Genomic DNA, 27,879 nt, shown 5'->3' on the forward strand with positions numbered 1-27,879 from the left:
TGTTTAATGGACCTCTCCTTCCCCAAGTTTTTCTTATTACTTCCGTATCATCCGTATCTTGGACAGTTGCCAAGGGTGACTCAGAGGCCTAGGACTGACCCCAGCAGACAGAGGAAGCCTGCTGGTTCCATTAAAGGACAGATGAGGCTGGCCTGTAGTAATTACGTAGCCGGGCAGGGAGGGAAGGTGCCAGCTCCAAAAATACCTGCCCACTGAGGATCAGCCAGCACCGTGGCTGTGACCCTGCGTCAGTGAGCAATCATGTAGCTTGCTGCCTATGAGGGCCCCCCCGTAGGGCAGTCAGCTCCTGGAGTGAGGCAGTAGGTGACCTTCAATTGGTCCATGCTCAGCACAGACAGCTGCTGTCCACAGTGGGCAGAGGGGCGAAGAGACAAGAGCCAAGTTTCCAAAAGCCACATCTACGTGGATGGAAGGAAGGAAGGGATGAGAAAACTCATCTAACCAGGTCTGGAAATAACTAAGACGAAGTGCTAACCATCTGCCTCGTGCAAAGAATAAGGGGACTCTCATTGTACTGACATGGACCACTTTCTAACATACGTTGCTAGGAGATAAACACAAATCGCAAAACAGTTCACACACCCTACAAAGGAGCTTCACAGAGGAGCTCTGGATGTGGACCCGCAGATCTGACCCTTTGTCCTCGTGGCGTGGCCTCGGGCAAGTTATTTAATTAAACCCTTTCTTGCCTCAGGGTTCCTCATCTGAAACAAAGAGCTGATAACACTACTGACCTCATCCTGTAAGTGCTACCGACATTAAATACACGTGTGTTCACACTGGCGTGTTCACACTGGCACGGAGCCTCTCTAGAACTGGTAAGAGCAGGTGCCTCTGGGTACAGGAAATGGATATCTGGGGATGGGAGGAACAGGCAGACTTCTGTTTCGCTATTTCCCTCTCTGAGCCTTGGAATACCATACTGTGTGCATCCGTTGCCCGTTCGAAACAAATAGCAGGAACCTCAAATGAAGCCTTGGAGTTTTATACCAACTAGAGAAACGTACGAGAAGTGGGTAAGAAGGGCAGAGGAGGGATGGAAACTCTTAAATCTCAGAGCCAGGAGCGAAGGAGGGCTCGGAACAGGGAAATGAAGGGGAATGACAAAGCCCCCTGTCACACGGGGAGCGGGACATGTTTGCTGGGGCCCTGCGGGACTGAGGCATCAGAGCCTATGCTGAGCTGCAGATGTCCCAGGGCCCCAGGTACGTACACGAGTCCTGGGTCTGCTGGCTTCCGGGGGTTGGCGAGGTGCAGGATAGAGACGTTCTCCTGCTTGTGTGGCAGGAATAGCTCTCCAGGGTGCCTCTAAGACCCCTCCAAAGGGAACTTATTTTATTTATTTATTGTCACCTTCCAGGAAAAAGGACACAGTTTGGTTTATAAGGATTTACAAATGAAGTGAACAAATTAACAGCCTATGAGATTTACACACTTTCCACGATGTATTACTATTATGTCCCTTTTAGGATGAGAAAATGAAAGCTCAAAGTGGTTCGATAATTTGCCTAAGGTCACACAGCTTGGAAATGCCAGGGTCTGGTAGTTCCTCACAGCTCTTAGCAAAGTGGCTGCCAAAGAGCGGCCACAAATAGCTGAGCGCATAAAGAATGACAGAAGTGCCATCCATCAGAGGTCTGGCTAACAAACCACAGAAGCCATCCACAGAGGGCTGTAGGCCTTTTGGGCTGAGACTTTGGGGCAACTCCCGTCACAAGGCAGAGACTCGTTCCCACCTCTGGATTCTGGGCTGGCCCTGCGAGCGCTCTGATGAATAGAATACAGCAGAAATGACGTTCAGGAGACGTCCAAGTTCAGGCATCAAGCTCGGCACCAGCCACTTCCTCTTGGGAGCCCAGCCACTGTGAAGAAGTCCAAGCAGGTTAGAGGCCCCGGGGAGCGAGGCCCTGGAGGATGAGGGACCCCAGCAGAACCGCCAGCAGAGACCAGCCGACCCACAGAGCTGGAGGAAATAGCACACTGTTGTTTTAAACCAATAGATGGTAAGGTGGTTTGACGTGCAGTTAATAGAGCCAAGAAACAGCTCTTCTGCCGCCAGCAGTACCCTTGGAGCAGCACACACTTGCCTGGATGTTCTAAGGAGAGCCGGCCACGTCTCACCAGTGTCCCAGGCCCGGGCTTCGCTGGACAGGGAAGCAGGCCTCAGGTTCCACCCCACCGGGACTGTTCAGCCTCCTCTTTCACAGCGGTGGGGGTAGTGGCTCCCGCTCGGGGTCTGAACAAGACCCACGGAGCGTCGTTTTGAGCCCCGCCCGCCTTTAGCCTGCGTGCCACAGGAGGGACCAAAAGCTGGAGGCGCCGAGGGAAACGGGGCAGCCGAGGAAGGCGGGCATGGTGGCTCTTTGGAGAAGGTTTCCCCTTTGGGGCACCAGCCCTGGCTCCACAGTGAGGTCAAGTGGGAGAGCAGAGTAAGCAAGCAAAGTGGGGACACTGAGGCAGAAGCCCCCCTCCCAACTCTTCTGGCTGTGTATCAGTTTCCTACTGCTGCTGTAACAAATTGCCCCCAACTTGGTGGCTTTAAACAACACGAGTGTATCATCTTACGGCGCTGGCGGTCAGAAGGCCAAGATGGTCTCAGAGGACTAAAACCAAGCCGGGGAGGTATGTACCGTCTGCAGGCTCTAGGGGGAGAGTCCGTGCCTTGACCGAAGCCGGAAACGGCTTCTAGAAGCTTGTGGCCACATCACTCCAGTGGCCGTGTCTACCATCACATCTTCTCTAGCCCTCCTGCCTTCTCATGAAGACCCTACAAGGACATCCACCCACCTCCCACTTAATCCATGTCAGGGATCTCAACTTATTCACATCTGCAAAGCCTCTTTTGCCGTGTGAGGTAATATAATCACAGGTGGCAAGAACTAGGACGTGGACATCTGTGGGGGGTCACTCTTCTGCCGACCGACCGTGCGGTGAGAAGTCATTCGTTCGCCCATTCCGTGTGTAGTTTTGAACACCTACGGCCGTGTACAAAGACTGTGTTGGATAATGCTGGGGACGCAGCGGCTCCCAGGGCTGTGCATGCACTAACTCATTCAATCTTCACGGGATCCCTACGAGGTGAAGGCTTTACTAGTATGAGTCTACAATACCACGGGGGAAACTGAGGCAAAGAATAGTTAGACAACCTGCCTGTGGTGACAGAGCTAATAAGTGGCAAAGAGCATCCATCAGGGCCCCAACCAGAAACAGATGAAACACTCAACTCAGGATAATCAAGGAGGCTTTATTTGCAATGAACTGTTTACAAAGGTATAGGAAGCGGTAGGGAAACCTCGAGGGGTTGTGCAGGAACCCCGGGTTAGAAGCAGGGAGCTGTCACCAGCCAGAGGCAACCTGGGAGGACAGTCACGTAAACACTAGCTCGAGAGAAGTGACCTTGGGACAAGGGGCACAGCCAGCCCGAGATGGACCTCACGGTGCCAGGGGAATAAATTCACTGAGCTTCTTCTCTCTCTTCCCCTGACCTCCTGGGGGGCTCCCCACTGGCCCCACCTGACCACAGCCAGAGGGTGAGAGAGGGTAGGATCAGCATGGAGAGTGGACCCAGAGGGAAACAGAAAACATCACGCCCCAGAACTGGGCGTCTATGCTTTGAACATCCAACAGCCCAGCCTCTCATCTTGTGGGTCCTGGTTCAGCCTGACCACAAGGCTCCTCACCTGGCGGGCCCCAGGCTCAGGGTGACATCAGGGCTTGATGACCTCATAGTATAGACCGACAGCCTGGAAACACTGGCCTTGGTAATCCTATCTCTGGGACTCTAGCCTAAGGAATGCTAAAGCCCATAATACTTGGGATTCTTTTAATTCTCTGCTAGGGAGGGCTGACCCACTGCCCACAGCGTGCACACAGTCTTGGCCTTGGCCCCACGGAGCTCGGCCAGGAAACCCCAGGGGACAGACATCCTTGAAGACTGATGGCAAAAACTGATGTAAAAGGCCACAAACTGATCACCGCCTTGGTATCAGGTAGGAACTCTTGATCGTCAGCAACGGGGAGCTGCCCCCTGTGAATGACTCAGGTGAGAAGGACCCTCCCAGGCCCCGCTATCCCAGTGGTGGGCTATGCAGGGGGAACCAGATGTGTGCCCAACAGAGGAGATCTGCCTGATCCCAGACTAAAACCAAAGCGCCTAACTGACCACTGCAAGGCTTCAGTGTCTGCCCTGCTCTCCCCAAATAGTTCTGGATGCCTTCTTCTCTCGTCCTTCATCCACTCAGTGCCATTAGCAAAAAGAAAAGTAAGCCAGTGGGCCGAGGCAAAGCGGGAAACAGAGGGAGACACCCCCCCCAGCCCCTGTCTCCCCCTGCTTTGGGGTCACTTGCCCCGGCTCCTCCTTGACGGACTCTCTGAGGACCACTCACTTGCTCAGACCAGTTGCCAATGACACGCCATATCCTCTGCTCTGTAATGTCCCATGTGGTACTGTTTTTATTTTAGTCCATTTCCCAAACATACCTCCCATCTTCCTAAAGGAGGCCTTGGGAACTCCCCCTTTTCCTTCTGTCCAATGGCCCCTCCAAGCTGTTTCCTCTGGAGGCTTCCGACTCCCCAGTATTTTGGGCTGAGTGATGTCTCCCCCTGCCTCCCAAATTCCTATGCAGAAGTCCCAGTTCCTGGTACCTCCCAGTGTGGCTGTGTTTGCAGGTGAGGACTTTTAAGAGGTGCCCAAGTTCAAATGAGGCCGTTAGGGTGCCCCTAATCCAATCTGCTTGGTGTCCTTACAAGAGGAAGTCAGGATACACAGAGAGACCCCAGGAATACGTGTCCACAGGCAGGCCACGTGGGGACACAGTGAGAAATCAGCCACTGGCAAGCTGAGGAGACAGGCCTCAGAAGAAGCCAAACCTTCCAACACCTTGGTGTCTGACATGCAGCTCCCAGAACTGTGAGAAGTAAATGTAAGCCACCCCCCCGACCCATGCCGCAGTGCTCTGTTGTGGCGACCCTAGCAGACCGACACACCCACCCACCCACCCAAAGCAGAATAGACTTGTGCCCCCTGGCACGCCAGGCTTCAAGGAAATGTCTGCTGTGTCACCCCCCACACATTGAGGTGGCTGTCCACTCACACGCCCACCTGCCCCGAGAGCCTGGGAGCTCCCCAAGAACCACGTCTAGGTCTCTGTTGTCTCACCCCATCCTAAATGGCGGGTGTCAGGAGGGGGTAACTGAGATGACACGTGTAAAGCCCTCCGTGTGGAGCCGCGAGGGCTCAGCGCCCAGTGCGTCTGGACCCCCGGGCCACCGCTCACCTGCTCATGCCCCCAGCCGGGCCACGACAGGTGCTCCTGAGGAACTGCTGAGCCGAGTTGAAAGACGGGCTGTGAGCAACTGAATATACACGCAGACAACGGCCAGACCGAACATAAAAACAGAACCGTGGCCCACAGCCTGCAGCACCCTGCCCAGAGAGCCAACCCACTAGCCACGGTAACCAGCCGAGGAGGCCAGTCTGCTCCAGGTCCGACTTGCAGGGAGTCAGACTGCCATCTCTTCTGACGGTCCAGGAAGCCCTGTAACACTCCCGTTAACAACTGGCCCCAAACAGCCGGGACTTGACTACTGACAATGTCTCTGATTTTTATTCCAATTTCCAACTTAGGGCTAACTCCGGAAAGCCAAAATGCACCCTAACCAGTCACGTAGGATGCCCCCTGCAAGCTGGCCTGCCTCCAGCTTCGCCTTTTATCCTCTACAAAGCTTTCCCGCCCCTCCGCTGCCTTTGAGTCTCTCCTCGATGCCGCCCGCCAGCTGCTCACTCCCCTGCGGGAGCCAGCTCGGAGTAAACAGCCTGTGCTTCTCATCCGGGGGCTCTTTGTGGATTTCCACAGGTGTCTCTCGCACACCCGGGGCCTGGAAGACCCCGGGCACAGTCCGGGAGCAGAATGACTTGAATGAGAGGAGGAAGTGGGGAGACAGGCACGCAGGAGAAGAGGGGACAGAAGAGCCAGAGTCCGACAATGAAACCCGCCACTCCACAGGGCGCACCTGCCCTTTGCGTAGATTCCATCTGTGCCACTGGCTTTTTCCTTCTATAAAATGGGTGAAGGGTGTCAAGGGGACGCAAACCCGAGGAGGCCACGAGCCCAGCAGAAGACACTCCCCGGGGCTCCCACAGGAGACAGTGTGGCAGGGAGGGAGGAAGCGGATGCCTTTCTCCCTGGCACCAAGAGAGCCCGCCTTCTCTGTCAAGAGCCACGAACAGGGAAGGGGAAGCCAGCAGGCCTGGGAGAAGTTCAGCAGAGCCTATTCAAGTTTCCTCTTCACACATAAAAGGAGGGGGCTTTTCTATTTAAAAGAGAACCTATAATAAAGGCTGGGGCTGGGAGCATCTCTTCAGGAGCCAGGAGCCAGCAGCCAGGTGCCACTCTCGGCTCCAGCCCCTCCCTGCCCCTGGTCACCAGCGCCACCACCTTTGTGAAACCCAATTACTGGGCACATCGCAGCTTTTCCTTTGTAATCCAGGGTGGTGTGGGGGAGTCAGCAGCTGCCAGCCGCACAGAGGGGGTTCAAACTGCATCCTTCCACAGACTTCTGACCAGAAGGGTATTTTATGATAAATATATTTCCGCAGCTAAGCCACAAACACAATGGGTTCTAGCGCATTTCTCTGGCATGTGTCGCTGTGCCCCCTGGAGAGGGCTTATTTATTCATCTCACAAGGCAATGCCCAGTGTCAAGTCCTTTGAAATCCCTTGTTTCCAGGCCCACCCACTGCCCACACCACTCGCCGGAAGAATTAGGTTTTCTTCCCATTGTTCCCAGCATGTTGTCCACATCATAGGACTTGGTGTGGTTGACAAGTCTGTTCTGTGACCCTGGGCTCCTTCCGGGAGGGAGCTGGTCTGCCAGTCTTTGTCTCCCAGCCTCCAGACACAGGTCTGGAATATGGCGGTGCTCCGGGGAAGGTTCAAGGAAGGAAAGCACAAATGAACTCTCCTCTTACCCAAAGGAAGCACCCTTCCTGATTGCCCTTCCTGGAGGTCCCAGTCAACCCCCACCACCCATTTTCGATCTTTCCACCCTCCTCCGCAAAGCAAACATCTCCAGGGGACCCTTGGGCTAATGCGGGAGGCCTGGAGAGGCAGCCCTGGCCTGCAAGGTGGACGACGTGGGGGTGCTGCTCCGAGATCCCCGATAAGCCTCAGTCTCCCTGGCCTTCCTTTTCCATCCATGAAATGAGATGGCAGAGACAGATCTCATATATTATGGGAGATTCTTCCAACTGATGGCCCATGGGCTAAATCTACTGTGCAAGGGTGTTTTATTGGCTTCCATGTTATAGAACACCTGGTAAAAATTCACACAAAACCCATTATTTCTAGCTTCTACTGACAAAACCCCAACATCCTCATGGCATACCTGGCAGAGAGGAGAGGGGTACGTCTCCCACGGTCCCCACCACTCAAACCACGACATTTAGTACTCGCACGCTAGTCTCTCAGGCATTGGCATGTATAACCCCTGACCCATGGCCTCAACCTTGGCTGCTGCCACTTCAGAATGACTGCTGTAGGTTTTAAAAGATGTGTACAAGGCCCAGGCCCATACTCAGACATTCTGATTCAACTGGGCTGGGGGTAGAGCCAAGGCAACTGTGTTTGTAGAAAAGTTCCTCAGATGAGTCTAATTTCTGCCAGGGCTGACCACTGCGGCCGATGGGGCCTGCTGGCCGTGAGGGCCCATCTCATGTGCGCAGAGAAGTGGCCACCAGAAAATGAAGGACGGGACAGCCTGGTGAAAAGCACCCACAGTGCCTCCGGGGAACCAAGTCCTGCCCCAGGACGCCCCCCTCCCACCCAGCCGGTGGCCTATCCATGTCCTGCCTATAGCTGGCTGCTGAGCATTCTACAAGCTGCCTTCTGTCCCTGGGACCTGTTTGCCAGTTCACGCCTCCCTCTTGCCTCTGCCCGATGCCCCCACCTCTTCTAGGAGGCCTGAAATCAGCCGTGGGAGGTACGCTTTTGCTCATGTCCCTCCCGCTCCACCAGCATCTGACATATGGATTTCTCTAACCGGGCCCTTGGACCTTTTTCATGCCCCTGTCAGATAGAATTCCAGAAGGTGGGAATCACCTCTCCTATGCCTCCTGTGCCCTCCCTGGTTCTCCCACCCCACGGCTCACTGAGCAGCAGCGGACTCTCACAGAAGGATGGGGGAGGGGGGGTGCGGCACTGCAGTGGCCACTGCATCCTGCGGGCCCACCCGGAGGAGCCGTTTCAAGAGACTCTACTATGCCCACCTGCTGGCCCCCTGCCCGTCATCCTGCCAGGCACCCTTGTCCACGGCCCTGTGTGGGCCCAGCAGAGGAAACACCAACATCCCCGGCATCTGTCACTCCTGAACCGGGAAAGCAGTGCTAGGCTGGGGAGGAGGACGGGGGCTCGTTCAGGTCTACTGAGAAATAACTACTTGTGGGTCTCAGGACCCCAAACACCCCGCTGGGCCCACACCCTTGACCATCGGTCAGTCTGATTCACAGCCAGCGAGAGGGAGGAGTGACACTTAGAGACTTCCAGGCTGCAGGCAGGACACAGGTCCATCCTCGAAGCCTCCCCTGGGGAATGATTTCCTGTCTGGCGGACCGGGGCCTACCTCGGAGCTGACAGAACGTGGTCATAAACTTGCTGGTGAGGGACTTGAGCTTGTTGTTGGCCAGCGTGATGAGCTGGATCTGGTCAGTGACATTCCGCAGGACCTTGTAGATGCCAATGGGGAAAGCAACCAGCTTGCACTCGGCCAGATCTGCAGCCAAAGAACAAAGACAGAGGACAGTTGGCCACAGCTGCTCAGGGACTTGCCCTGAACCACAAGGCCCCGACCCTGCCTTTCCTCCCCAACTCCTTTCCTCTCACTCGTCTCCCCTGTGCCAGCCCCGAAGCCCTGCCCTCCCTCTTCCGAGAGCCTTCATCACCACGGGTCGCACTTGTCCCTCTCCGGCACCCCGAACCTTTGGGTCTATTCAACACCTTGTCTAGTGGCATGGCCTATGAGCAGAAGGAGCAGCTCACGACCAGCACTTGTGGCAGCGTCCTTGAGCTCCTGCAGAATCCTCCTTCTGGAATCACCAAAGACTCCACAGTGAAGCTGCAGTCTTCACACTACTTTCCGACAATCTTCTTTGAAAACAGGCGACTCACACAGACTTTGTGGTCTGACCTTCTCCCCAGCCCTGTCACTCTGAAGGCAAGCATGCACAAGAGGCAGCCGGGAAGTCGCTGTGGAGAACAGTCTGGCAGTTTCCCAAATGGTAAAACCTGTAGTCACCACACGGCCCAGCCAGCCATTCCGCTCCTAGGTCTACACCAGAGAGAAATGAAAACATATGTCCACACAAAACACGTCGCACGGGAACACTCGCGGCAGCATTATTCACCAAGTGCACCCAAAGCGCACACAACCCAAATGTCCATCAACAGATGAATGGATAAGCAAAATGTGGCATTATCCAGAAACAAGAATATTGTTTGGCAATAAAAAGTCACGAAGTACCAATATATGCTATGGCGTGGGTAAACCTTGAAAACGTTACTCTAAGTGAAAGAAGCAGTCACAAACGATCACACGCTTGATGAGGCCATTTACATGAACGATCTGGAACAGGCTAGTGTATAGACACGGAAAGGAGGGCAGTGGTTGCCCAGGGCTGGGGGTCCTGGGGTGGGGGGGGGCAACCTAGGGCTGGGGGTTCTAAAACTGGACTGTAATGACAGCTGCACAACTCTGTGGATATACAAAAGCCGCTGAATTGTACCCTTTAAATGGGTGAATTGTATGGTGTGTGAGTTCTTTCCCAATAAAGCAATTTTTTAGGTACCTACATTTTAAAAAGGGAGGCACTGAAAGCATGGAAGCTCAGAAATTAGGCTCTCCAGCTCACCTAAGTCACTTAAATTCCCTGAGCCCCAGTTTCCTCATCTGTGGAACAGGGGTCTTGTCATCTACCTGGCAGACCTGTCAGGAAAATTAAGTATAAAAAGTACTAAGTGTGGTGACATAGTAGCAGGCAGGTGCACAGTGAGGATGCTGCTTCTCTGCACCTCCTCCAGTCTACCCTCCCCTTCCTCTAGCCAAATCCTCTCTAGGCTTCAAGGCCAGCCCCCATCCCACCTCTTTGGAAATCTGCCCGGATCACCCCCGTGACTGGGGATCGCCCTCCCACCTCTGAACCCCAGGAGCACCACCCAACTCACACAGCACTGTCCCATGTCTCTGCAAACTCCTGTCTTGTCCCCAAAGAGGCCAGACACCCCCAGGCCCCTGAGGCTCTAAAGATTGCTCCAAAATAAATATGCAAAATTCAACTAATATTCCTACATGCCAGCAATAAAATATAGTTTTTAAAGAGCCCATTCTGAACAGCAACAATAATGCGAAGTCTATCAAAATAATCATAATTGAAGCCCTTCTCCCTCATCTGCCTCACAGTCTCTCTACTCTCGCTCTAAGAGCAGCTCAAATGTCACCTCCTCTAAGAAGCCTTCTCTGACTGCTCTAAACAGTTAGTTGCTCCAGCCTCTGAGTCTCACAGAGCACGAATGGGACCTCTTCATCCTGACTGTGTTAACCTCTCTCTTTGTGTCTGCTTTCCCACTGGACCAGGAAGGCCTCCAGAGCACAGGGCCAGCAGTGCCCAGCAGGCTCGGAGGGCAAGGCAGGGGTACTGGTGACCTCACTGAGCTGGTCTGAGAAAAGAAAGGAGACAGGTGGGGTAAGGGCAGAAGTCCAGATGGCTGAGGATCTGCAGGAGTCCTCTGCAGGGCATCCTGGTAAGAAGTGCCTTTACTGCTTCCCCTGGTCCAGGGCTGTGCCAGGTGCCTCTAGCCCTGCCGCCATCCAGTGTCAGGTGCCGGCCCTTACATCAGCTGGTAGGGCTGGCAGAAGAGAGTGAGAGGTCCTGGCAGGGAGGAATGAATCCCCACAAGTCAGGCTTTCTGTCCAGGGAGACCAAGGTCTGGAAATGGACTGGCTCTGTAGGCTCAAAGTTTAGGGCAAGCTGGGGATTCCAGAAAGGGCAAACACTTCCAAACAATGAGTACCCTAGTGCTTCGTGCCAGATGCGCAAAGGGCTAGAAAGGAGTCTTTGTTGTGCCTGTAAATCCAACAGCCCCTTTGGGTAAAAGCGACAGATCTCATTCAAGCTAGAGGCAACATCAAGGAAAACGGCAGAGGCTTTCCCTTTAAAAAGAAGAGCAAAGTAAGGACGCCTTCCCACACCAGTATCCCTGAATATGGTCTTGGAAGTTCTGGCCAAAGAAACAGAAAACATAAACACTGGAAACAGAACGATTATCATGTGCACATGAAATGGCCGCATAACCTCCAAAAACCAAAGTAGGCCTCTGACAAACTATGCAAATGAAAAAAAGTCTCAGCGAAATGGCTCATCAAAATAAAAGCACAAGATTCAGTAATATTCCCATATGCCAGCAATAAAATATAATTTTTAAGGATCCTATTTCAAATAGCAATAATAATATAGAATATATAGAGATAATCAGAATGGAAAATGTATCTGACCAATATTAATAAAAGTAGAAAAGTTCACAAAGGTATCTTTAAAAATAGATTTGTATGTGAAGATACAGAACATGCTCGTTAACGACCAACAACTGAAATGAGATTTTTTTCCAGAAATCAGGTTATAGATTGTTTCATGTAATTCCTGCTCAAAAGTCATAAAGTTTTTTTAACTTTAAAATCCAAAACCACTTTTTGGGGTGCCTGGGTGGCTCAGTTGGTTAAGCATCTGACATCAGCTCAGGTCATGATCTCATGGCTTGTGAGTTCGAGACCCGCATTGGGCTCTGTGTTGAGAGCTCGGAGCCTAGAGCCTGCTTCGGATTCTGTGTCTCCCTCTCTCTCTCTGCCCCTCCCTCACTCATGTTCTTTCTCTCTCTCTCTCAAGAATAAATAAACATCAAAAAAAATTTTTTTTTAATCCAAAACCATTTTTTGAAATGGTTTAAATTTCATCTAGGGGAATAAGCAAGCAAGTTCTCCCTAAAAAAGAAGAAGATAGAGCGTAACCAGTATTATAAGGCTACAATAATTAAACAGGGGACAACAACCTCCCTACACCATACACAAAAATAAACTCAAAATGGACAAAAGACCTAAACATAAGACAGGAAGCCATCAAAATCCTAGAGGAGAAAACAGGCAACAACTTCTGTGACCTCGACTGCAGAAACTTCTCACGCTTGTCTCCAGAGGCAAGGGAAACAAAAGCAAAAATTAACGATTGGGACCTCATCAAGATAAAAAGCAAAGGAAACAATCAACAAAACTAAAAGGCAACCAAAATGGGAGATGATACTTGCAAATAACATATCAGATAAAGGGTTAATATCCAAAATCTATAAAGAACTTCTCAAACTCAATACCCAAAAAACAAACAACTCAGTGAAGAAATGGGCAGAAGACACAAATAGACACTTTTCCAAAGAAGATATCCAGATGGCTAGCAGACGCATGAAAAGATGCTCAACATCACTCCTCATCAGGGAAACACAAACCAAAACCACAATGAGATACCACCTCACACCTGTCAGAATGGCTAACATGAACAACTCAGGCGACAACAGGTGTTGGCAAGGATGCGGAGAAAGAGGATCTCTTTTGCACTGCTGGTGGGAATGCAAACTGGTGCAGCCACTCTGGGAAACCATATGGAGGTTCCTCAAAAGGTTAAAAGTAGACTACCCTATGACCCAGCAATCGCACTGCTAGGTATTTAACCAAAGGATACAAAAATGCTGATTCGAAGAGACGCATATACCCTGATGTTTATAGGAGTGCTATCGACAATAGCCAAATATGAAAAGAGCCCAAATATCCATCAAATGATGAATAAAGGTGGTATGTATGTATGTATGTGTGTGTGTATATACACATATACATATACATATATACATGTGTATACATATATATTTGTGTGTATACACACACACACACAATGGAATATTTGATGAAAAAGAATGAAATCTTGGGGTATCTGGGTGGCTCAGTTTGTTGAGAGTCCAACTTCGGCTCAGGTCATGATCTCACAGTTCATGAGTTTGAGTCCCACAACGGGCCCAGTGCTGTCAGCACAGAGCCGGTTTTGGATCCTCTGTCCCCCTCTCCCTCTGCTTTTCTCTCTCTCTCTCTCTCTCTCTCTCTCTCAAAAAATAAACATTAAAAAAGAAAAAGAATGAGGGGTGCCTGGGTGGCTCAGTCAGTTAAGCATTCAACTTCAGCTCAGGTCATGACCTTGTGGTTCGTGGGTTTGGACCCCACATCAGGCTCTGTGTTGACAGCTCAGAGCCTGAAGCCTGTTTCGGATTCTGTGTCTCCCTCTCTCTCTGTCCCTCCCCAGATTGTGCTCTCTTTCTCTCAAAAATAAATAAACATTAAAAAAATTTTTTTAAATGAAATCTTGCCATTTGCAACAATGTGGATGGAACTAGAATGTATTATGCTAAGTGAAATAAGTTAGTCAGAGAAAGACAAAATACCATATGATTTCACTCATATGTGGAATTTAAGAAACACAACAGATGAACAGAGGGGAAAGGAAGGAAAAATAAGATAAAAACAGAGAGGGAGGCAAACCATAAGAGACTCTTAAATACAGAGGACAAACTGAGGGTTGCTGGAGGGGAGGTAGCTGGGGGCATGGGCTAAATTTAGGGTGATGGGCACTGATGAGGACACTTGTTGGGATGAGCACTGGGTGTTCTATGTAAGTGATGAGTCACTAAATTCTACCCCTGAAACCACTATTACACTATATGTTAACTAACTTGAATTTAGATAAAATTATAAAGCACAAAGAAAAATAGATTATAGAAAGAAAATAGTCCAGAAAATGTAGTCCATAAATAATATGTCATGATTTAATAAGTGCTAAAGAAGGCCTCACAAATAAATTGGGGAATGGGAGGATTAATAACATATCAGAATAACCAATTAATAGTTCTGGGAAGGGCACCTGGGTGGCTCAGTCGGTTAAGCGTCCGGCTTCAGTTCAGGTCATGATCTCATGGTTCATGAGTTCGAGCCCTGCGTCCAGCTCTGTGCTTTGAAAGCTCAGAGCTTGGAGCCTGCTTCGGATTCTGTGTCTCCCTCTCTCGCTCTGCCTCCTCCCCCACTCAGACTCTGTCTCTCTCTCAAAAATAATTTATTTAAAAATTTAAAAAGTAAAAAAAAAAAAAAACTTACAAAAAAAATAGTTCTGGGAAAACAAAATAGAGACTCTCGATTAACCTAAGAATCAAAGTAAACTCTACAGAGAATTACACTTGAAATATTTTTTGAAATCAAACAACAAAAAAATCAGAAGTAAACAGAACTTAATATTTATACAACCTCTGAAGTGGAGATGATTTTCTAAACCTAGGAGCCATAAAAGAGTCACAAAGATCAACAAGTCTAACTGTATAAAACATACAGAACACCCGGATACTTAAAAAAATAAGACAGACTGTGAAAAGGATCTATAAGTAGAATAAAGATTTATCTTTAGGGGCGCCTGGGTGGCTCAGTCGAAAGAGAACATGACTCTTGATCTTAAGGTCATGAGTTCAGCCCCACCACGCTGGGTGTAGAGATTATGTAAATAAATGAAAAAAACTTTAGAGGCGCCTGGGTGGCTCAGCCGGCTCAGCCGGTTGAGTGGTTAAGCATCTGACTTCAATCATGCATAATCTCATGGTTCCTGGGTTCGAGCCCCTCATCGGGCTTTGTGCTGACAGCTCAGAGTCTGGAGCCTGCTTTGGATTCTGTGTCTCTCTCTCTGTCTCTGTCCTTCCCCGCTCACGCTCTTTCTCTCTCTCTCAAAAAAATTTATCTTTATTTAAATAAATTTGTCTTTATTAAAAAGATAATGATCTATCTATAAATTATTTATCTTTTAAAAAAAAGTTATATTATGTAAAATTCTCAATGTAATTCAATTTAAAAAATTAAGACCACCAGAGAGAGAGATGAGAAAAGAATATAAGATGTTAACAAGGGGTGAGGGGGGCGAGGGGAATATAATTAGTAAACGGATAAACCTATGGCTTTTGAAATGTATTGCCAAACTGCTTTCCAGAGTATTTATGCCAATTAATACACATTCTGCCCAATAAGTAAATGGATCATTAAAAAAAAAATCTTTGCTAATATGAACAGGGGACATGACATCCCTTGCTTTAATCAACTCTTTCAATAATGAGACTGATTATCATTCATGGTTAATTAACCATTTCTATTTCCCTTGTGGCAAGGCTTGCTCACGTCTCTTGCTATTTTTCTATTTGGAGTTCTTGCATTCCAACCCCTACCTCCCAAATGTTGCTAGAGCTTCTTTTTTAAAAAAAAATTTTTGTTTTACATTTATTTATTTTTGATAGAGACAGAGCACAAGTGGGGGAGGGGCAGAGAGAAGGAGGCACAGAATCGTAAGCAGATTCCAGGCTCTGAGCTGTCAGCACAGAGCCTGACACAGGGCTCAAACTCACACACCGAGAGATCATAACCTGAGCGAAGTCAGACGCCTAACCGACTGAGCCACCCAGGCGCCCCAAGCTTCTTAAATAGTATTATCAACCTATGTTCATTCATGGTTTTTCTTGTTTAATGGTTCAAGTTATGGCATATAAAAAAACAGGGGCGCCTGGGTGGCGCAGTCGGTTAAGCGTCCGACTTCAGCCAGGTCACGATCTCGCGGTCCGTGAGTTCGAGCCCCGCGTCAGGCTCTGGGCTGATGGCTCGGAGCCTGGAGCCTGTTTCCGATTCTGTGTCTCCCTCTCTCTCTGCCCCTCCCCCGTTCATGCTCTGTCTCTCTCTGTCCCAAAAATAAATAAAAAACGTTGGGAAAAAAAAAATTAAAAAAAAAAAAACAAAAAAAAAACCCAGCTATTTATTTATTTGTTTATTTAGAGCATGAGTGGGGGAGGGGTGGAGAGAGAGAGAGAATCCCAAAAAGGCTCCGCACTGTCAGCACAGAGCCAGATGTGGGCTTGATCTCACAAATCATGAGATCATGACCTGAGCCGAAGTCAGACACTTAACCGACTGAGCCACCTAGGTGCCCCTCAAGTTATACCATTTTAAAAAGCAGAATAAAAAAAATTATATGTGCACTGTAATACGTGTAAAACTAGGTAAAAAAAAAAAAAAAAAAAAAAGGTACATATGCCTGGGAAATAAGATCAAAAGGAAAATAACCAGAATGTTCAACAGCAATGACAAAGGATTTGAGCAATTTATTACTACTTATAGTCCTGCTGCTTATTTTACCTAAAATTAGCAAAGTACCACTATATATTTAAATAAAAATATTTTTCAAGTATATATAGTGATAATTTACTTTTAAAACAGAAAATTTATTTATTATAAAAATACCTTTTATTAGAAAAAAAAAAAACTTGGCACATTCAAGTATAAACTGAGGGCAGCCAGCTCCTCATCAGTAAGAGAAACAAGAAAGCTCCATAAAAGAAAGAAATTCTGTACTGGATTTTACTGGATTGGAGATGGAACTGTACTGGATATGAGATGGAACTTTTGGGGCTCAGGCACCGAGAATCAATTGTGCAATGCACCCCCGCTCCCCACAGTGGTGACAGAGTGTTCACGATGCATGCGGAAGAAACATAAAGCCACAAGGTCATTCAAGTTACTTCCAAGGGTCCTCATGGCAGCTGTCTTCCCCAAGTACATCAGCCCAGAAATGTCCAGTCCCACAACCTCCTTCCTCCCACCCGGGCTACCCACACACCATTCCAACCTCACGCCCCCTTTCCAGTCTCCAATTCAAGTAACACGGGCCTGTGCGGCCTCCTCTGGACAACCAGCCAAAGTCACAGAAGCATATGGCCACCACATCTGAAGGGTGCCAAGGGCCTGGAATATATCCACACCTGCTGCTTTCATTTACTCTCCCAAATAGCCCTACTGTGTGCCAGGCAGTGTTCTGCGCTGTACCTAGTGACTTCCCTAGGATCTTTTTCGTTCTCAGGGATGTTCCATCCATCCTCTGACCGCAGAACTGCCCACCGGTGGCTGGTGCAAACATGCCCGCCCCATCCAGGCCACAGCACCAGCCACTAACACTGCATGGGGACTCTAATCCCTGCTGAGAGGACAGGCCCACGATCTCGGGAACAGTTCTCTGTGGTCCCTGGGACAAACACACGGAGATCCAGGTCCCAGACGTGCTGAAGCAGATCTCAGCCTTGCCCAGTCATCTTCCTATCTGTGCACGAGGAGCGATATACTTCATGTTCGTTCCTTGGGGGTGGGGCTAACAATAACCATAGATAGTACCGCTTACTATTTCACACGTGCTAGGCTCTAAGAACTATCTCCTCTCTATACACATGAGGAAACTGCAATTAAGTGACTTGGCCAAGGTCATACAGCTAAAAGGGAAGTAAGATTTAAGTTTATTTATTTATTTTGAGAGAGACAGAGAGAGTGAGTGGGGAGGGGCAGAGGGAGAGGAGAGAGAGAATCCCAAGCAGACTCCATGCTGTCAGTGCAGGGCCCGATAACGGGGATCGATCTCATGAACCGTGAGATCATGACCTGAGCCTAAATCAAGACTTGGATGTTCAACCTACTGAGCCACCCAGGTACCCCAGGAGAGTAAGATTTGGATAGTTAGGCTGTTCCAGAAGCCCTGGGTCCTAACCAATCTACTATCCTACCCCCTTGAGTTAAGAAGCACCTAGGTACCTGCCTGTAGGCTGAGCCAAAGAAAGGGGAGTCTATGCAGAGCATCTCAAAGGGAAACCGGGGCCTTCCCTAAAAGAAATCCTACAGATCTTTGTAGTTCAGAGCCTGTGATTCTGGGGACAGAGGCCAGTCATCTTTTGTTCTCAGGAAATTCATCTCAGGTCTAATTCAGAGGATGGGCACCATCTATCCCCGCTACACATGTCTGCAGTAGAGAAAAGCGTCCTTAGCTGGCCCAGAGGACACAGCAAGCATATGGCTAGGAGTCAGGTCTCACCTAAGGGAGGGGGTACCCCACCCAGGAAAGAGAAGACCCAGACTGGAGACAGGTGAGTAATCCTCAGGAAGCCATGGGATGTCTTCAAGAAGGGGGTCCCATTCTCTATGAATCCTCAGAGCTGACAGTACAGGAACAGTGCACCAGTCGTAAAGAAAAGGCTCCCACGTGAGGAAGTGAGTGCCACATGCTGGGGTGTGATCAAGCACTCACCGCACAGAGGATTCGTGAACCACATGGAGGCCAGGGGATCTCAAAGATCTCATTTTCACTCAACTCAACCGAACAAACATAGCTAACATCACTGAGTGTTTAGTATGTGCCAGAAATGTAATAGGCACTTTTCATATATGAACTCATTAAATTCTCATAACAACCATGAGCTATCCTCACAGATGGAAAGTGAGGCCCGTGTTGACAGTAAACTGCCCAAGGTCATTTTGGCAAGGTACTGAAGGACAAAGAATGTGAATGCAAAGATTCCAGCAGGGTGACCAACTTGTCCTGGTTTGCCCAGAACATTCCCAATGTTGGCACTGAAAGCCCTGCATCCTGGGGGATCGTTCTGCAGTCCGGGCCATTCAGGAGAGTTGGTCACCCTTGATTCAGGCTGGATGCTAATGGATGAGAGATTATGAGAGCCAGAGAGGAAAGAGGGAAGGCAACCCAGGTGTGGGCCAAGGCATGAACAAAGGCCCAGAGGCCTTTTATTCTCTGGGACTCCATCTTTGAGCCCTGCCTTGTTCTATATCTTCCTGGAGCCTCACTCTTGCTCGGCGAGTCCTCAGAGGGGAAGGCTCTGGCACAGGAGCACTTCATGCTACTTGGTGGTGAGTGCATGCCCACAGACCTCAACCGGGAGCTCAGGGGGACTAACAACAGGAGACAACACCAGCATCTGGACAGCAGCCGGGTTCAAGCATGCCTTTCCCCGGTGCCCTCCCCCAGTGCTGACACCTGAGCTGCAGCAGAGACTAGGGAAGTTTGCAGAAAGGCACTGTAATAAACACAGGACAAAATTATCTTCATAATTGTAATTATTATTGCAAGGAGGCCAAACTGCATCTCCCTAAACTTCTAATTAGGACAGTGCTTTGTATTAATAAAGCAACTTTTAGTCACAAGGCACAGGTCTTTCTGTGGTTTAACCTTTAATGGTTATCTTGTTAATTCTAATGAATGCCAAGGAAAAGTAACTGTAGGCAGAAGCAGGGCAAAAGAAGCAAAATCGAAGTAAACAAAACCTACTGCAGGAAGCCAGGAGGGCTGGGACAAATTCGTGTTGTTTCTCAGAAACACAGGATTCTGACCCCTGCTCAGTCTGGGCTGAGAGCAGGGCCTGGTGACAGGTCCCGTGGGGGGGGGGCGGGAGGGAGCAGAGAGGGTGGTGGCGCTCCCTGCCAACCCAGGTACAGGCCCAAAGGAACAAGTGTCAGGGACTCAAGCTGGTGTGCCCATGGGCTCCGTGGCCTGGCCAAGAAGCAGGACTCCCAAAGCTACAGGAGGAGACCTGGGGTCAGTGTGACCTATTCCCGCCCAGAATGTGTTTCCCCATAATCTTTTGCAAAGAATCTCAGAGTTGGAAGGAGACTGGAGGTCATTTAGCCCATGTTTTCCAAACTTCCCAGTAGGAATCATGTGGAGGGGCTAGTCCTGGACTAGCCTGCTTAATTCGTCTGGGATGACCAGCAGGGAATGTGTGTGTGTGTGTGTGTGTGTGTGTGTGTGTGTGTGTGTGCGCCTTTATTTTTAAATCTTTATTTATTTCTGAGAGACAGAGAGACAGAGTGCAAGCCGGGGAGGAACAGAGAGAGACACAGAATCCGAACCAGGCTCCAGGCTCTGAGCTATCAGCACAGAGCCTGATGTGGGGCTTAAACTCACGAACTGCAAGTTCATGACCTGAGCCAAAGTTGGACACTCAACCGACTGAACCACCCAGGTGCCCCAGGGAATCTGTGTTTTTAATAAATGCTCCCAGATGATTCTTACCAATAAGCAAACCTGGGAAACACTAACGTAGCTTCTAATCTCAGACTTGAAATTCTCTTAATGTTTCCACCAGAGGACTTAAAGTTCTCCTTGAATACCTCTGGTGATGGAGAGCTCACTCTCACTTCTACAGAATAGTTTTAACTATCAGAAAGTTCTCTCATGAACTACATGATAACTGCTACTCTGTCCTCTTGGATCACACATAGTCGATCTGCCTTGGCATGACAATCCTTTACGTGAAGGAGGATAAAGGGCATTATAAGCTTTTCTCCAGGCAAAAATATCCCAGAAGCCTTCAATCCCTATGGCCTTAGATGCTCCCTCTAGAGAGTCAGGACTGGCCCAACTCAGAGCCTGCCCCAACCAGAACTTACTCCTGCGCAGCGTTTTAGTCTGTAACACACGACCGGAACCACTATTCATTGATGCCAACCGTGTGCAGGAAACTGTGCTTATGGCTTTAGATTCACAACTTCATCTACTCCTCATAATCACCCTGTAAGATCAGTTCTCTGCTTACCTCTATTTAACAGAGGAGGAAACCGAGTCACAGAGAAGTTAAAAGCCTGGATTGGTCAAGGTCATGTGATTTACCCAAGGTCACCCAGCTACTGAGATAATAATTAACATTTATAAAGCGCTTCCTGTGTGCAAATCATTGACCTCAGCATTGTCACATTAACCCTTCATCTCCAAATCAGCTCCATGGTGGCCACTATCATTACCATCCCTGTTTTTAGGGGAAGAGCCTGGGGCGCAGAGCCACAGGTCTTGGCTAGTAAGTGGCAGGGCCGGCTTTCAGTGCGTGACCCTGACCACCGCGCACACTGCCTGCCTAGAACAGAGAACTCTCACTCAGTACAGAAGGCTGCTCTGAAATACAACTGGAGGCTGTATTTCCAATGAGCAGACCGATCTTCCAAGGTCTGGTGGATTCCTGTGGACACTGGTACACCGCAGCTACATGAACTGTGCTAAGGGGACTTAGAATTGAAAGAGCTAGTAGAAGAATTATCTGACATCCAGAGCCTGGATGTGTCACTATCGGCCGTGGGACCGCAGGCAGGCTGCTTTGGCTCGCTCTCATGCCTTTGGTTTGCATCCAATGCCACCTTTGGAACCCATCATCCCTGAGACCCCTCGTGGCTGCCACTGTGGATTCTAGCTGGTGGTTTTCAGACGTGGCGATACAGGAGTCACCTGGGGAGCTTTATAGACTCTTTATGTGCGAGTCTCACTCCCAGAGACTCTGACCTAATTTGTATGAGCTGGGGCTTGGGAATCCGTGGGTTCCAAAGCTCTCCTGGTGATTCCACTCTGCAGCCACAGTGGGGAACTCCACACTATACCACTGCCTCTCAAACCACGATGTGCACACAGACTACTGGGCACCTGCTAAGGCAAGGCTGCTGTTGCTGCAGGTCTGGGATGGGGCCTGGGATTCTGCATTTCTATCAGGCATGTCCAAGGACCACTCTCAGTAGCAAGGGCCAGGTCAACACAGTGGTTCTCAGAGTGGGATCCCTGGACCTATGGAAACAGCAACACCCCAGAACTTGTTAGAAAGGCACATTCTCAGATCCCAGCCCAGACCTATAGAATCAGAAGCTCCAGGAGCAGGTCCCAGCCACCTGTGGTTGAACAAGCCCTCCAACTCCGATGCCCGCTCCTGTCCGAGAATTGCTGGCACAGAGGGCCTAGGCCTCCCACCAGCAGCGGTTACTGGCCCTAAGGACAATGTGGTAGCAATAGTGACAGTCACTCACGGTTAGTGAGAGCTGGCCAGTCCGGGGCTTGTGTAGGGAGCTGAGGTTTGCCCTGTATGCCTCCTGCTTCCCCTAGACCAGGCTATTTCAAAACACAGCCACTGTCTTCATTCTTCTCTCTGGCCTTGTTCATGTTTCCAGCTCTGAAAGAGGCACAGGCAACCCTTGGTGAGGAAGAAGCCATGGGCTAGACTCAGGAGGCCCCCGTTCTCGCCCCAGCCCCTCTGCTTTCAGCCACGGAGTCTGAGAGAAACAGCTTCTCCAAGGGCCCTGTCTCCTCTCTGTAAAAGGAGAGTTGGAACTATGAGATTTGGGGCATTTCAGCCGGGCTGGACATTCTGTGGCTCCACGATTTTACTAAACAGTGGCTCTTGGGCCAATGCTCCTATCAAAAAGGACAGGCTGCAAGCTGCAATCAAATGTTTCTGAACTGTCTGCCTTAGAACATGCTAGAATGTGCACTGCAGTGGGGAGAACTGAGGCTTGCTGAAGTTGGTTACCCATGCCCACGACTACAGAGCCGGAATTAGAATCCAGAGTAACCCAACCCCAAAGCTCATGGTCTTTCCACGACACATTACTATACACGATACTACGATACTATGCTTACTCTCCCTACCATGGTCAGAAGACAGTCCTGGAAACAAAAAGCCCTATTAATCACAGCTTGTCTTATATGGTACTTCCCATGTACCATATGTACCCATGCACCTAAGCCTGAGACTTTTCTAAGCACCTGACATACTCTAATTTAAAAACCCGCGAGATAGGTATTCTTATGCTCATCCCCATTTTATCATCATGGAAACTGACGCACAATGCATAAAGAGAAGAACCACAACTCAAAGCCAGGCTGTCCAGCTCCCCTGCCCTGAGAGAGTTCAGTTTAACAGCACAAGACGTGGGATCGTGTGAGGGCATCAGAACAGAGGCCCGGTGGGGCGCCTGGGTGGCTCAGTCGGTTAGGCGGCCGACTTCGGCTCAGGTCATGATCTCGCGGTCCGTGAGTTCTAGCCCCGCGTCGGGCTCTGTGCTGACAGCTCAGGGCCTGGAGCCTGCTTCATATTCTGTGTCTCCTTCTCTCTGATCCTCCCCTGTTCATGCTCTGTCTCTCCCTGTCTCAAAAATAAATAAACGTTAAAAAAAAAAATTTAAAAAAAAAAAAAAAAAAAGAACAGAGGCCCGGTGCGGCATGGGGCTCTCGTCCAAGAGGCTGATGGAGAAAAAAAGATTTTTCTGGAACACGAAAATGAAAAAGTAGACCTGTGCCTGCACCCCTTCCAGAAGACCAAACTCTCAGCACCTCCAGGTATGCTCAGGAGCCAGGGGTGGGGGCCGGCATACTGGAACAAGAAGCAAAACCACAGACGGCCGGGCCTCCGTGACTCGGCTGCCGGTCCCTGAAATGCCACTTGGTGTCCAGAGCTGGGAGATGCGGGACACCAAGGGCCAGCAAAACACACCAGTCATCAAGGACAGGCACCGGCGCCCCACTGCACACAATCTGCCGGGATTTTAACAGTTACCTGTGCACGGTGTTTACCAAGCTAACTAGCTCTGGAAGGTTTGAGAAAGGAGGCCTGGCACTACTCTCTCTTCACAAACCCCCTTCTCCACAGACTACTCTCAGGTGCAGGGATTCTGCTGCTGTTCAACTCCTGATCTCTAGTCTTTCCCTGTGTCATGCCCCCTGGAGAGAAAAGGTCACAGGAGGAGGAGATCACAGAGGACCGCAGAAGTCCAGAAAGTTCCAGCACAACAGCATTTATGCTGGGCCCTGGCCGGTAGCCAGAGAAGAGCAGAAAGGCACTTCAGGATAAGGGGGAAGCGGGCATGGCATCTTCTGGGACGTGGGCAAACCATTTAATTTGAACGTGGCTATGGGTTTGGGAGAGTTGTTTCTTTTATTTCCTACTTTATAGATCTCTGCGTTGTGTGATATTTTTATAACAAGCACTCATTACTTCTTACTAATATCCTCAATTTAAAGACAGTGACATCCTTAGCATCCAGCTACCCATGGGAACGTCTTCCCTCAAGTACTAAGAACGCTGGGTCAGTGGAGATGGTCCTGAGGGGGACCAGGGGACAGGGGCTGCAAGACGCTGCACACACGGGAACCCGTATCTCAGAGGTACTTCCTCACCGATGACTGCAGAAGCCCCAGCCTTTCCCCAGTGGGAAATAACACGAACGCAGGGTGTCCGCCTCGGAGAACTAGGCTGAACCTCTGGTCCCCGCCCCCCCCCCCCCAGCTGGAAGCCATCACACCTACCATCAGAACACGCTCTAGCCCCACGAGAGCCAGAGACCTAAAAAGGAAGAGGTGGCCGCAGGGGAGGCCTGAGAGCTCACTCTTCCTCAGGATCCGAAACGAGGCTTTCCTCTACTGGGTCTTTTCCGCCATGAGATCTCAGGCAAGTTACTTAACCCCTGCCTCAGTTTCCCCTTCAATAAAATGAGAACAAGAATTCACGCAAAAACCTGTATGTGCACATTCACAGCAGCATTATTCGCAGTAGCCAGAAAGCAGAAATAGCTCAAACGTCTATCAATGGAGCAAAGGATGGACAAGATGTGCTATCTCCATACAACACAACATCACTTGGCCCTAAAAAGGCACAAAGTACTGATAGGACACAGATGAACCTTGAAAACGGCAGGCTGCGTAAAAGAAACCAGTCACAAAAGGCCACATACTGTATCATTCCATTGCTGTAAAATGTCGAGAATATGCGAATCCATCGAGACAGGAAGTAGACCGTCAGGGGCTGGCGGGGAGAGGGGAAAAACAGGGAATGACCGCTTAACGGGTACAGGGTTTCTTTCGGGAGTGACGACAATGTTCTGAAATTGACGGTGGTGATGGTGAATCTGATCAAAACCACAGAATGTTGCACTTTAAAATGGAGGGTTTGACGAATACGAATTATTCCTCAGTTAAGAAAAAATGAGAACAAGACAACCCAACTAACTAATAGGGTTGTTCTGAGCAGGAAATAAAATGTCCTCGAGGGGCTCAGCGCGGAGGGCAGCAGGTGGCCTCGCTCAAGGGACAGAAGGTGCTGCTGCGGGCATGTAGACACCGCTTCTATGTGGGAATCCGTTACAGGCATGGGCTTCAGCCCCGTGCCTGGCCGCAGGAGGGAGGCCTGGCCATCCCCTGCTGGAACAGCCTCACAACAAGGAGACAACCGTGCATGGTGCTGCAGAGCCTGGGACTTGTCAAAACAACCCCTCGTCTTCCTGGCAAGCGAGCCAATCAACAAAGACCTATATTTAATTAAAATCAGAAGCAAATGAATCCCACGCGGAATACAACCAAATGACACACAGTAACCGTCTGAGATATTAAATTATTTTAATTTAATAGATAACTCACTGCCAACATGTTGAGACAAAAGGGAATAGAAACAGCAGTCACAATGATGCCTACGGTGTGGTCACCAACACCTCTGAAGCAACCATACCTGGCCCAAGCAGAGGCCACACGCTGAGCCAGGCCCTGGAGAAGGCTGGACAGGCCCTGAAGTCTTCTGCAAAGATAGCAGCGGCCAACACCGACTGAGCACCCTCTCTGGACAATCCCGAGAACCACCTCTGAGGGAGGGCGCTGTTATCAGTTTCCTTTTGCAGATAAGGAAACTAAGGCTCAGAGAGGTTAAGAATTTGTTCAAGGTCACACACTAAGTAAAGATGGGGTGGAGCTTGACTTCTTCTGAGGATGTTGCCCTGCAGAGTGAGTCTGGAGACCTGGATTCTGATATGCCACTGCCCTTAACTCATCAAGTCACCTCGGGCAGGTCACTCGAACCTTAAGCTCCTCATGTGTAAAATACAAAGAATGAACTTGGCTCATTTCTCTCCATGTGTGGAACACACAAAATTGGTGACTACCGACCAGACTCCTGAAAACAGTGTACCCATGAATCGCCTGGAGGTCTTGTCCTGAATCTGCGGGTCTGGGGTGGGCCCTAGGAATCTGCATTTCTTTTTTTTTTTTTTTTTAACATTTATTTTTGAGACAGAGAGAGAGCATGAACAGGGGAGGGTCAGAGAAAGAGGGAGACACAGAATCTGAAACAGGCTCCAGGCTCTGAGCCGTCAGCACAGAGCCCGACGCGGGGCTCGAACTCACGGACCATGAGATCATGACCTGAGCCGAAGTCGGATGCTTAACCGACTGAGCCACCCAGGTGCCCCCCCCCTTTTTTTTTTTTTAGGAATCTGCATTTCTAATGAACTTCTTGGCGATGCTGATATTGTTTCTTTGAGAACCAGGATTTGGATGGTAATCACAATACAAATGACAATGAGCCAGGTGGTGAAAATTCCTATTTCAAACTCTCAGTCCAGAGCTGGTCATCACCCCTTTCATCTTTGCTTTCCCCCTTTTTCATTTTATTTGTTTTTATTTATTTATTTTTTAACTTTATTTGAAACTTATTTAAAATTTTATGGGGGGGGGGGAGGGGCAGAGAGAGAGGGAGAGAATCCCAAGCAGGCTCCGCAGTGTCAGCGTAGACCCCGACGTGGGGCTTGATCTCATGAACTGTGCGATCACGACCTGAGCCGAAATCGAGTCAGACGCGGATCCAACCGACTGAGCCACCCAGGCACCCCTGCTTTACCCCCTTTTCAACGAAGGAGCAGATTTGAGCCAACACATATACCTAAGATTTCATAATGGCGTTTTGTTTTCATATTTATTTTGATGGTTATCAACTATTTATGAAAAATTATATTGATTTTCCATTTGTAGTAATGATATAAAGGCCTTTTTAAATTGTATTGAGCTAATTTCCTTTCAAGAAAAACGTTAAGTAACATAATCACGACTAATACTTTTATAGCACTGAGTATATGCTGGCCTCCATTCCAACATGTACCGGGATAACATAATTTTCATCCTTACAACTCTACAAAGTGAGGACCTTTTAGAGACGAGAACACTGAAACTTAACTGAGATCAGACTTAACTTGATCACAGAGATCAAGTAACTTGCCCAAGGTCACACAACTAACAAGTGGCAGAGCGAGGTTTCCAATCAGGGCAGCCCGACTTCAGAGTCGACCACGTTATTCCACCTACGGAAGAGGACAGCTGGCCCTCCGACATGGCAAGAACTGTGAAGGTCACCTGCAACATGGTTGAAGGGAGGTGCGCACTTGTTTCTTGCTGGCAAAAATAGTGTCCTTAGCGCCCTCCCATCGTCCCCAACACCCGCAGCGCCCAGCCCAGTGCCTCATCCACAGTAGGGGCCAGTGCACGTCCCAGAAGACATTTCCCTGGTCTGACTTGCCGGGCACAGAAGCCTTGGATCCGACATAGTGGTATCCCTGCCACGGCTGAGGCGCTGGCCACGGGGCAGGAGCACACACGTACAGGTGGACATCTCTGGGGGTGGGGAGACTCCAGACAACTCGGCTCGCCCGGAGCCCACTTCTGAGCAGGGCAGATGGTGAGGGGGCTGCGGTGGACAGTGGGGAGACTGCGCTTACCCACAAAGGCAGGGCCCAGGGCACAACAGGACTGCACGACAATAGAGCTGCATGGTTACTGACTAACTTGAGTTTTCACCTTTCCTCCCCAAACAATCGCTCAGGGTTTGAGACGATGAGGAATCCACCCTGTAAGGAATGAGTTCTCTGAGCGGTAACTGGGCTTCTGGAAGTCACAGGCTGGACGAATGGACTCAGGGAAGGGCAGCAAACACCTCGAAACAGCATCTGTGCTCAGCATCTGACTCCGTCAAACACCAGTGCCTGTCCTCCAGCCTGCACACCCTGCCTCACCCACCTGCCAGTCGTGGAGCTCGCTCACTACCTGGGCTTCATTCGTGCCATTCCCACAGTCCGGAACACCCTTCCCTCTCTCCTCTGCCCCCACAAATCCTTGGGCTGGCCAGCCCTACCTCCCCCAGGAAGGATGCCTCACCTCTAACTTCAGGACACCTGCCTTAGTGCTTGTCCTGGATCATCCTCTCCCAACTGGTAAACATCTGCAGACTTGCATCTGGGACCCATGTGAGGTGAACTTGACAGGAGAGGTATGTTGACAACCCCTCAGGCCTGGCACTGAGCTGG

The 27,879-nt window shown here is 49.7% G+C and overlaps 1 protein-coding gene across 4 annotated transcripts in view; it reads right to left on the bottom strand.

Moving 5' to 3' along the window:
- LRRC20 (leucine rich repeat containing 20) overlaps positions 1-27,879 on the bottom strand; it is a 92,013-nt gene that overhangs the window by 42,311 nt on the left and 21,823 nt on the right. For all 4 annotated transcript variants that reach the window (XR_006194425.1, XM_042908127.1, XM_042908128.1 and 1 more), the window contains exon 3: positions 8,641-8,790. Coding sequence is in view for 3 of the 4 variants with exons in the window: in XM_042908127.1 (XP_042764061.1) it covers positions 8,641-8,790 (150 nt within the window). In the remaining variant the exon portion in view is untranslated. The remainder of the gene's footprint in view (positions 1-8,640; positions 8,791-27,879) is intronic.

The sequence above is a fragment of the Panthera leo genome, chromosome D2, assembly GCF_018350215.1.
Source record: "Panthera leo isolate Ple1 chromosome D2, P.leo_Ple1_pat1.1, whole genome shotgun sequence".
Classification (NCBI taxonomy): Eukaryota; Metazoa; Chordata; class Mammalia; order Carnivora; family Felidae; genus Panthera; species Panthera leo.